The 11,729-nt window shown below is 41.6% G+C and overlaps 2 protein-coding genes across 2 annotated transcripts; both read left to right on the top strand.

Moving 5' to 3' along the window:
• The first annotated feature begins 2,248 nt into the window (after positions 1 to 2,248).
• LOC118411421 (zinc finger protein 726-like) lies at positions 2,249 to 6,355 on the top strand. The gene is made up of 2 exons (XM_035813697.1): positions 2,249 to 2,381; positions 5,137 to 6,355. Exon 2 carries the CDS (start codon positions 5,234 to 5,236, stop codon positions 6,128 to 6,130), a length of 897 nt encoding a protein of 298 aa, XP_035669590.1. The 5' UTR covers positions 2,249 to 2,381; positions 5,137 to 5,233; the 3' UTR covers positions 6,131 to 6,355.
• Positions 6,356 to 6,903: 548 nt separating this feature from the next.
• Positions 6,904 to 10,257, top strand: LOC118411849 (zinc finger protein 525-like). The gene is made up of 2 exons (XM_035814337.1): positions 6,904 to 6,911; positions 8,241 to 10,257. Exons 1-2 carry the CDS (start codon positions 6,904 to 6,906, stop codon positions 9,361 to 9,363), a joined length of 1,131 nt encoding a protein of 376 aa, XP_035670230.1. The 3' UTR covers positions 9,364 to 10,257.
• The last annotated feature ends 1,472 nt before the right edge of the window (positions 10,258 to 11,729 follow it).

Raw genomic sequence — 11,729 nt, forward strand, 5'->3', positions numbered from 1 at the left:
AAAATTTAGACATTAGGTGACTCATTAAATGTTTGTGCATAAGAGATAAGATTTATCAGTAATTAGACAATATTATCTTTCCCTTAAATGGATGGAAGTAAGATTATGGAAAGAAGCTGATATTAGTCCAGAATGGCCTTTTTTGAAAATTGATATGTGGTTATCAAGATGCTTCAACACCCTTTAATTCTATAACAGGAATGAACTGAGTAATTGATGGTGTATTACGATATGTTTGATGTTATTTCGTATCTGTAAGCATTGTAATCTTTTGTCGTTAAGTTCTTTTGCGTAGGTTGTCATAGTCTGGAAAAGACTGACTGACAGAGAGAGATTGTGATATATCAATAATACAATGGCCTTGTTTGAAAATTGATATGTGCTTATCAAGATGTTTTTTCATTTTCACTTTGACATTCCATAACAGGAATGAACTGAGTAATTGATGGTATATTATGATATATATCAATAAAACAGTCACATGTAGGGACCAAACCCCACAATTTTTTCTCATGTCAATCGATCTGGCGTCTATATTGAGTCATTGAAACACATCTGAACACCAGGTGTACTTGATTTCTTTTCAATAGATCCCTGTACTTTCGTCAATGTCATAGGTTTAAAAAGCTTTACTTTATTGTCTTTTTTGTTTTCTCTATTATTAAGGGCTAACCTTGGGAGAGTGAAAAATAATTACGTGATAAAAAACACAGTTGCTCGTTTTCCCTTCATCATTTGTCTCAATAATAGAGGTTGATAGAATCTTTTGCATGAAATATTGTAAAAGCTAAAGTTATATACCAATTCTTGATCACGTCACCCCAACTGACAACACAAAAATTAAAGAAAGTTGAAATATTTGAATCTTCGTAAATAAATAATTTGCTGCTAATAGCGTTACGTTCTTACTTTGCATTTAAAAATAAGAAAAATGATTTAAAAAAACAGTCATTCTGGTTTTGCCAGTTGAAAGGGGTGTATAGTATAGAGGGTAACGTTATTGACATAGATATCCTAAATAGCCGCATTAGTCAGACAGACTGCACAGCCTGTTGTTGAAAACGTAATCTCTACATTTCCAACACCCAGTCGACAGCAGTTATAGCCGTTTGTATGCACCAGACGGAGGTTATGTCAGTGAATCACAGTATTGCACGTATAAAGGACAGCGAATCGGCGTTTTTACATCACCATGGTAACCGTGTTCTGTGGGGATCATGAATAAATCATGACAGAGAAATGCACTTTCTCAGACACTTATAATGAGTAGTGCCTGGTATCAGTTAATTGCACGTCTTATAAACGCACAGTTCGGTTAATTGCACGGAATCCCCAAATCTCGTGACGGTGCGGTCCAACTGGGTAACTTCGCATTATCACACACGCCGGATAATTGCACGGAATTCTTTGGCAAATTGGGTGTGCAATTAAGCGGCTTCCACTGTATTTAGGCATGACAATAGATTTTGCGCTACTATGAGTCCAGAAATTTGAAAGAAAACTCCGACCCTAGCCGACACTGGACAACTTGCTCGTTATGATCCCGATAGATGGAAAAACTAGTACTCGTCATAATTCTAACCGGCATGTGTTCCCAACGGCAAGTGACTTTACTCACCTAGTTTGAAGTCCGCGATTCCTACCTAATACGCCTCTTGGCTTGCTTGCTTTAAAATATAAAAAGATGTCCATCATCATCACCCACTGTGTTCTGCCTCTAAAGTATTGGCAGAGTCCTGTCCATACATAGACATTTACAGCAATCATTAGAGAACATAACACGGTATAACTCAGAGCTGGGCTGAAGATCTCGGACCGAAGTTTCTGGTAGGCATTTTACAGCATGTTGTTGTCACTTGACTTTTCAGCGTCTCCGACACCCAGTCAGCAATATGATTCATATAAATTATTGTCTTTCTGTGATATAACGTTACTCTACTCTCTCACTCTCACTCACTCTCACTCGTCCCGTAGCTCATGTGGCCGTAGGGGCAGTAATGCTGTTCACTACTCTACTCTATATTAAACTTGAGTTTAAATTAAAGATGGAACTCCTTTCTTACACATGTACCTTACAATATGCTGAACACCAGAGAAACGAACTAAAAGAAAGGGTGACACAATCACATTGAAGTTCAAAACATGACCAAAGCTTGAAATCAATCATCATCTAATTCTAGTTTATAATTACGGCCTTTGTAATATGCGCCGTCACGCGATGAGATTTGGATAATCAGGTACTGCGCCAGGGTTTGACCCTTCACCTTTGACATCAGCCATTTTGATATTTCTGCTGATGTGCCCTGTCAGGCTCGTGCTCTCCAGTTTAGTACTACAGTGTAGTATTTTGCCCGTTATTTCTCGTTCAGGATTAGTTAAAGGTAAGCTTGGTTTTGATCAACAACACGCAACTATATTAATTTGTCGTGAAGAAGCGCTTGTACTTCGTAGATTTTTGTGGATTTGTGTAACGTCTATTATCATAATACCGGTACGTTTACGACGATTTCTCTAGCCATAATGATTTGACAAATTGTCAACGCATCATTTTCTCCAGTTACATGTTGCTGTTATAGGTTGCCCTTGCCACTTCTTCTGTGTAACTTTTCTGCCACTCTTGTCCTGCTAAAAGCGTAATATTGTAATTGTAGCACGCCGCGGAATTACACGGCGAACGGGCGCGTGGTTGGGAGGGGGTACAAAATACCGGTAGGAAGAAACACGGCACAATTAACTGCCGCTGTGTAACGGCACTGAACTTTAATCCAACACATTCCAACAAATTCTAAACTGAACCATGAATAAACAAGCGGGCTTTAGCGCATTCTGGAAACTGTTTAGTGCATTGTTTACTATGTTTCCCCGGCCATTGCTACACACGCATTGGTCTGCCACTTTCTGTTGTGTCGCGAGAAAATAACATTTCAAAGACAGTGTAACTGATAGCAAGTCATTTGGGATTCTATTCCCAGTGGAACTTTAATCCAACACAATAATATAACAAGGCTGTTTATCTATGGATTTCATATTTACAACGACAAATTAGTATCAATCGGCAGGCACTTACTCAAGGTTAAATTGGCAAATCGGCATGTCAGTAAACTGCTGATAGCAGCGATCAAAACACGGCCCGAAAATACATCAACCAGCGGCAAATCCGTTCTGCTGTTCCACTACACAGTTATGACGTTCTATGAAACTTTTCATCCGTTGTTTGGTCAGCAAATGGTGGCAAAATACGTTGTTTGTGAATGGTTCCCCAAAAATATCCCCGCAAAACACAGTACAAACTCCCTACAGCACGTCCCCCATGTGGGGCTGTAATAGTATCGCCAGTGAGATCCGTCCTACTGGCCTTTGGATGTGATCACTTTCAAAAATAGGGGTGAAGGGGCGTGCTGAAATATGATTCAAAATGGCGCGTGTTCGGATTTCCACTGAATTTGCGTAACAAAGCCTGGCCCTGTACTTTAAAGAGGGATACTTCAAGGCATGTTGGTTGTGTTGGATGGACAGTTTATTGATATTTCACTATATTTACTGTCATGATGATTGTGTAATGTGAGGACGAAGAGTAGGGTTGCTTGAAATTACAATCGCTGCCCTCTTCCCACGGCTTGATTAACAGCATGAAAACATACCAGAAGATTGATTAACTTGTCACTGCAACATGCGATCTTTGTGAGCTCAAACTTACAAGGTTTTAAGTCGTATACCTTACTGGTCTTGTAAAGCACTCAAAAGAATTTGCAAACCGGAGCTAGTTTTTGACTGACAGATGGGTTCTGAAAAGTGTTGGATTAAAGTTGCGTTGGATTAAAGTTCAGTGCCGTTACATTTATACATCCTCTGATGTTCCTTCCTTTTCTGTCAGTAAATGCATAAAACATAAACCTGCATGAGCATACAAAATGTCATGAGAAAACGGACGTATACTGTCAAGAATTTTCATTTAACTTCTGTCCGTCACAACAGCTATTACGTAACACTTCACTGCTAGCGTAGATATAAAAATGGCGGGAAAATGGCTGCGTACGTTCAATTTTGCCCATTCAGTCGTAGATCCGGGCTATTATGCAACGGTTCTTCACACTTTTACATGAGTTGTAGGTCACCAACAGAAATTCAAGATTGTTGTTGAATCATGTTCGTCTTGTGCCGTGAGCATGTGTAATTATGATCTATATAAATTTGGCAATGAATGTGACAGTCTGTTCGTCCCACGACGAGCTGCCTACCCCGAAATTTAAAAAAAAGTATACTGAAAACTTTTGGCCTTGTTGTCTTCGAATGCATTGTTATCGATGCTTTGTAAATGGTGTATTGGACACCTAGATGTCTGAAGTGTGCACAGCTCAGAAATAACTATTGTTGCATGTGTAGATCTCTTTAAGTTCCAGTATTTTTAATCTACCGGTATAAGTCTTACTACCGGTATTATGCCAATGCATGTTAGATGTTCCCGATGATCCGAATGTGTCATCGTCTTTAGTGAATCTTTAGTGTATGTAATGTAACTGGGGGAAGGTTGATGACACAGGACTGGACGCTTGGATAGAGCAAGAGGTGAAGTGTGTCAGAGCATCAGGACTGAGGGGTTGAAGGGCAACATAACTATAGTTAAAGCATTCATAGCTGAGGCAACTAGGTTCTGAGTCTGAAAAACGTAGATAGAGTGTTAGGCAGAAAAACAATGCAAAATCATCCTTTTAAAGAGCCTTAGTTGCCTCAGCTGAAGGCATACATGTACAGGGTCGGAAGCAAGCAGGATAATTTTTAGAAGCTTGGGTTTTTCATATTCAGACCTTTTGTGGTACGTACCCAGTGGGAATTTCCTATCGATTTGTCTTAAATTTCGTACCCATCATAGCATTTTCTTACCGTACGTTTTCTACAACAGGATAGGTGTGACAGCAAGCGATGGGTCTCTAACAGAAGTTTTCAAGCAGCATTTAGCAGCCAGCTATTGATAGATGCCGCCAAAATAAAGTTGGGGAAGAATCTGATACTAGTAAGTCCAACCTCTCCCAGTGCAAGAAGGAACTTTAAAGATCGGAGGATGCAAAGATTAGATACAATTGATTAACGAGTTTGAATTCCAAACCGAGTAATCTCTCTACCTTTTGACTTTTTCAGGGCCATATTTAGGCCCACCGGACCTAGTAGTGACTGGAAAAGAATCACATCGTCCTTTCGGAGGGTGACCAGCGTGGCTACTGCACAAGTAAATAAAATGGCCAGCAAAGGGGACATGGACAGACACATGGCTAAACACACGGGTGGAATGCCTTACAGGTGTGGGGAGTGTGAATGCACCACAGATAGCCAGTCAAACCTGACCAAGGACAATAAGATGGTACATACCAGTGAGATGCCATACAAGTGTGATCAATGTCACTTCTACATGTGTGGGAAGTGTGAATACAAGACACATTGGCAGCCAAGCCTGACAAGACACATTAAGATGGTACATACCAGAGGGAAGCCGTACAAATGTGACCAGTGTGACTTCTGCACAGCTAAGAAAGGGGACCTGGACACACACATAGCTGAACACTCTGGTGAGAAACCCTACTTGTGTGAGAAGTGTGGGTACAGGACAGCCGACAAGATTCAGCTATCTCGTCATATGAGGATGCATCTCCATACAGAACAAAAGCACCAGTGTGACCAGTGTGCCTTCAGCACGCTTTTGAAATCGAGTTTGGACAACCACAAGTTAAAACATGTAAGTGAAAAGCCTTACATGTGTGGGGAGTGTGGGTACAGGACAGATCACTTCTATGTTCTGTCTACGCATATGAAGATACACACAACACAGCAGTCGTTTAAGTGTGGCCAGTGTGCCTATTGCACATCTAGAAAATCAGCTCTCATTCAACATATGGCTATGCACACTGATGAGAAACCCTACATGTGTGGTGAGTGTGGGTTCAGGACAAGATTAAAGTCCGCCCTGTCATTGCATATGAAGAAACATACAGAAGAGAAGTCCCACAAGTGTGACCAGTGTGACTACCGCACAGTTAGAAAAGGGAATTTGGACAAACACATGGCTAAACACACTGTGGAGAAACCGTACAAGTGTGACCAGTGTGACTTCAGCGCAGCAAAGCAAGGACAGTTGTAGAAACACATTGGTAAACACAAGCACACGGCTCAGATGATAAACCTTTCATGTGTGGTTTGTGTGGATTCAGGACTGGTGACAAGTCTAGTCTGTCAAGCCATTTAAAGAAGCACAGAGAAGCTTTGTGATAACAGCTTGGATAAGAAAGTACATCTGGAACTACACACAGCTTAAAAAGCAGACGTGAGTACCCACATGTCCAAACACTCTGGTGAGAGGCCCTAGATTTACATGTGTGGGCAGTGTGGGTTCAGGACAGATGTATTATTAGTACATGTAACGTTAGGTCTACCCTTTCCAGAGACAGGAAAATACCGTCTGGAGAACAGTATCAAGGCTGTCTGGATCAAGACCTAGCCAAGCATTTTCCAGTTGGATAGAAGCCGTACATGTGTGACCACTGTGGCTTGTGCGGAGTATGGAGAAATGTCTTGGTACACTTTGACAAGGCATGCCATTTTAGGTGGAAAGGATGTTTGCAAAATCGTGTATTAGAAAGTAAAGGAGAGAATTCAGGAATATGAGAGGTAGTTGTTACGTTTATAAAAGTTTAATAGACATCCAGGTAGACAGAAAGTACTAGTTCTTGTTTTGTTCCTATTGTGTCTATTGGCACGTGCAATGTACATGTGGGGCATGAAGTTTCCTCACTATTTCTGTAGTAAGATTTTAGAGGTACAGAGTGAGGATTTAATGTTTGTTGTAATCTTCAATCATAAGGCTTATACATACTGACAATGAGGGGGGGGAGGGGGTACCATTCTATGTACACCATGCCAAGGTGTGAATAAATATAAAGTCTGGAAGTATAAATGTTGTAGAGCCAATATCATTATTAATACTGGCTACTATTAAGATACAAGTACTGTAGAACAGAGTGTCTTGGGAGAATACCTTCAATAATGAGGCCAAATTGTTACGTAATTGACATTTAAGCTGGCCTTTACCGCCATTGCGTTGTGCGCCACACGCGATGACATTTGGGTAATCAGGTAACATTAGAGTGGAACTATGACCTTTGACATAGCCTCAAATTTCCATCCGCCATCTTAAGATTCCTGCCGATGTGTCTGGCCACTTTTTGCCGTATTTCTGTAATTTTTTTCCAGTCCAGGATCAGTTAAAGGTGAGCATTACATACCCAAGACGTCAATATTGAATAATTGCGTTTGCATCTAGTATAACAGGCGCCGGAACGTACGTAAATCTGTCAACCGTTACGCAACCGTATGTCTGTTGCCGTGTGGGGAGGGGGGCAAGAATTTTCAGACTTCATTTCACACAAAATTCAAACCCCAAAACGCATCAATCTTTAATACTGTTCATTTACTATGCCAGGAGTAGGCAAAGCTTCTGCTAAGCACGTAAGCAAATGAGGCTTGATAACTGTTTAGTAGGACGACTATAGGCCAGTTCCTCGGCCGTATAGCAAGAAAATGTGTTGGCCCTGGAGCCGAGGGGCTACTATTGAAGGCCCTGCGAACTGTCTGGCATCCAGGCTACTTGCGAATGGGGAACGTTTATATCTGAAGCAATCTATACAGGGTTAATTCTGTGACAGTCGTTGTAACTTGTATAGATGTTGTTGTTGTTGTTGTCCTCGTTTAACGTCTATTATTTCGCTAGACGTGGTCTCTTGGTGCTGAGTAACACATGGTTCGCTTTTGAGTCAATAGTCTCTCTTGGTTTTTAAGATGTTGTAATTTTTGCATCTTTTTCCTGCATCATGATGCACATAACAGAGAAAAAAAAACATGTCCAATAACATTTTTCTTACGTTTTCCAGAACAGGTCAAATATCACAGCAAGCCGTGGGTATCTAACCGCAGTTTGCCATTGGCAGATGACAAGACAGATAGGAAACAACTCACAATTCTCTACCATCATGCTTAGATAAGTCTGGTGAGAAACCATTGAATAGGTCCAACCTCTCCTACTATAATAAGAAACATACAGAGAGCTGTACAAGTGTGACCAACGTGACGTCTGCAGTACGAGAAAAGAGGTCTTATACACACATGGATAAACACGTCTGTGAAAATATGTGGAGATTGTGGGTACAAGACAGATGACTGGTCTGACCTATTGAGTCATATGAAGACGTGTACAGGAGAAGAGAGCAAAAGTGTGACCAGTGTGGCTACATCGCAACAAGCAAAGGGAACTTGGACAGACACATGGCTAAACACGCTGATGAGAAACACTACATTTGTGCAGAATGCGGTTACCAGGCGGCTGTTAAGTCCAGGTTATCACGTCATGCAAAGACACATACAGGAGAGAAGCCTTACAAGTGTGACCAGTGTGACTACTGCAGTGCTTGGAAATGGGACTTAGATAGACACAGGGTAAAACACTCCAATGAGAAACCCTACATGTGTGGGGAGTGTGGGTTCAGGACAGGTCACAGAGCTGCCTTATCAAGTCATATGAAGATGCATACAGGAGAGAATCTGTACAAGTGTGATCAGTGTGACTACTGCACAGTAAGAAAATCAGCTTTGGACGGACACAAGGTAAAACACACTGGTGAGAAACCCTACATGTGTGGGGAGTGTGGGTTCAGGACAGGTCAAAGGTCTAGCCTTTCATGTCATATGAAGCTACATACAGGAGAGAAGCCCTACAAGTGTGACCAGTGTGACTTCTGCACAGCTTGGAAAAGGGATTTAGATAGACACAGGGTAAAACACTCCAATGAGAAACCCTACATGTGTGGGGAGTGTGGGTTCAGGACAGGTCACAGGTCTGCCCTATCACGTCATATGAAGATACATACAGGAGAGAAGCAGTACAAGTGTGACCAGTGTGACTTCTGCACAGTAGAAAAATTAGCTTTGAACAGACACAAGGTAACGCACACCAGTGAGAAACCCTACATGTGTGGTGAGTGTGGGTACAGGACACATCACAAATCTACCCTAGCAAGCCATATGAAGATACATACTGGGGAGAAGCCGTACAAGTGTGGAGAGTGCGGGTACAGGACAGCTTTCAAATCTGCCCTATCCAGTCATATGAAGAGACATACAGAACTGAAGCCACACAAGTGTGACCAGTGTGACTACTGCACAGCTTGGGGACCAGACTTTATTACCCACATGTCTAAACACTCTGGTGAGAGACCCTACAATTACATGTGTGGGCAGTGTGGGTTCAAGACAGATTATAAGTCCACCCTTCTTAGACACACGAAAATGCATTCAGGAGAAAAGCCACACACACAAGTGTGACCAGTGTTAGTGTCCTGTTAGTCATCAAGGCTATCTGGACCAACAGGCAACACGTAGCCAAGCATACTTCAGTTGGAGAGAAGCCGTACAAGTTTGAACACTGTGGCTGGGGAACAGTTTACAAAAATGTCTGGGTACACAATCGGTAAAAAAAAAACATTTGAGGTTTTAGGTGTAGCAGTTGTATGAAAATACTTGCATCAAATGTATTATGTACAGCAGAGAAACTATTTATAGGAGTAGGTGATACATGTGTGAAGGTTAGACATCCAGGTAAACAATATTTAAAATAGTAGTTGTTAATTGCGGCGCGGGTTAAATTGCCCCTTTTTGCATATACAATGTACATGTGGGGCAGTTTCCTCACTTTTCCTGTAGTATAATTTTGGATTCACTGAGGAAGGATGTTATGTTCTTCTCAATTCTCTATCATGGTTATGCTTATGCACATACTGGTGTTGGTGTTGCTGGGGGTGGGGGGTTGTCACTTATGTAACAATATGCACCACAATGTCAGGTACAAGCATAAAGCTTGTCAGTGTTATGTAGTAAAAGAGACTTCTATGAAGCTAATATAAATGTAGTGTGGAAAGCATCCTTCTAGCCTGGTCATATATTGATTATACTATAATTATAACTTATAGCAGCCCGCCCAACACCCAGTCGGCTTTAGTTGGGAGCCCCAGGCAGCAGAGTTTGTGTTTAATACACAGACAAGCATCGTTTTGTCTGTTGAGTTGGTGGAACCAATAAAGTTCCAAATGTTAACATCAATCCTTATATTGTGTGAATGGAATTAAAAGAAATTTGTTAGTCTAGGCTGGTCTCTCTCTTTCCTTCAAACACAAAGAAAACCAAATTCCAAAACATAGCGACCACCCCGTCTTCACCAAGAGTACCCTCAGCCCCACACCGAGTAGGAGTCAACCCATTGATCATCCAAATTCATACAAACCCATTAAAACTAATAAAGACTGCCTCAAATATTCATTTTCCCAAGAACTGCCACCGATTGGAATACTTTACCATACTCTACCACACTTCAAGCTAACCCCACTAAGTTTAAGGAAGAGGCATTACAACATCTAAGGAACAGCCAATAACACAACAGCACTACGCCCTGGGTGGTTTGCCCCAACAAAATAGGGGTGTTGCCCAGTATCAGAACAAGAACAAGTTAATATTAAAAAAAAATACGTATGCGGAACAATCGATGTGCCCCACATGCGATGTGATACGGGTAATCAGGCACAACACCTGGGGTCGATGTTTGACCTTTGACATGCATAAATCGATCTTGTTTTTGTCAGCCATTTTGATTCCTGCCGATGCGTCCTTTCTCCAGGTTTTGCATTATTACTGTCGACTTCCCCTGTACAGCATCAGTTAAAGGTGAGAAGTTGATAGCCACGACAATTCTTTCAATCTACGTGTCTGAATATTTTCGCTCGTTCTGTAGAAGATCGACCCCGCCTCCTGTGTGTGACCGTGTTTGGGGAGGGGGGTAGCTGTGGAAGGGAAGCACCAGCGAGGTCAACAAACCAAAGAGCACCTAGCAGCAAAAGCACCAAGAGACCATGTCTAGCGGTGAAATAGACGTTAAACAAGGACAACAACAACGGAAGGGTGTGTGTGTGTTTGCGTGTGCGTCTGTGTGTTTGATTGCACAAATTGCAGACTTCATTTCACATATAAGCAGATGATCTGCATCTGCATCTGCTTAAAGATAAATAGTGGAACCGATCACGCTGTTCGTTCTACTGCGGCTAGTCTAGGCATGAGTCCTACTCAGTTCAGAAAGATTTAGCCTCTAAAGGAGCTGGTTTCACCAACCTGGACTATTTTACGACATGGCTTAGGCCATGTTGATCTGATTATCATTATATGGATGCTATGGGATCCCCAAAACTGATGCGAGCTCGTGAATGAAAAAAAAAGAAGTTTTGCCAAAACAAAGTTGCCTTTAGTATGAAATGTAAGTGGTCAGGAAGATCTTGTGGTCAGGTTGAACATAGGACTAAATACACATATCGTATACCAACAATAAACCCTTTCACAGAAGTTACCGCGCAAGCGTGGGTGAGAGGAACTCTGGGTAATATGTCAAAGTTAAAGGCTCTCAAATGTATTAAACAGTCTCGTCTATACGATTTGTGTAACAATGTCCTGAAAATAATGACGACTTGGAAATGGCGGAATGTCTACGATCTGGGGCCTTCAACTTTGACATATTACCCAGAGTTCCTCTCACCCTCGCGTGCCTGGTAAATTCTGTGAAAAGGCTTATTATGTGTAGGGAACGGTATACCGTACCAGTACGGACATGGTTTTCATGTCATGTGGACTTTTTCTCTTAAGAAGTTCCC

The sequence above is a fragment of the Branchiostoma floridae genome, chromosome 3, assembly GCF_000003815.2.
Source record: "Branchiostoma floridae strain S238N-H82 chromosome 3, Bfl_VNyyK, whole genome shotgun sequence".
NCBI classification, from domain to species: domain Eukaryota; kingdom Metazoa; phylum Chordata; class Leptocardii; order Amphioxiformes; family Branchiostomatidae; genus Branchiostoma; species Branchiostoma floridae.

What these genes read in the sequence shown, in the direction of transcription:
- LOC118411421 (XM_035813697.1), top strand. Translation starts at nt 5,234, where the DNA reads ATGGCCAGCAAAGGGGACATGGACAGACACATGGCTAAACACACGGGT.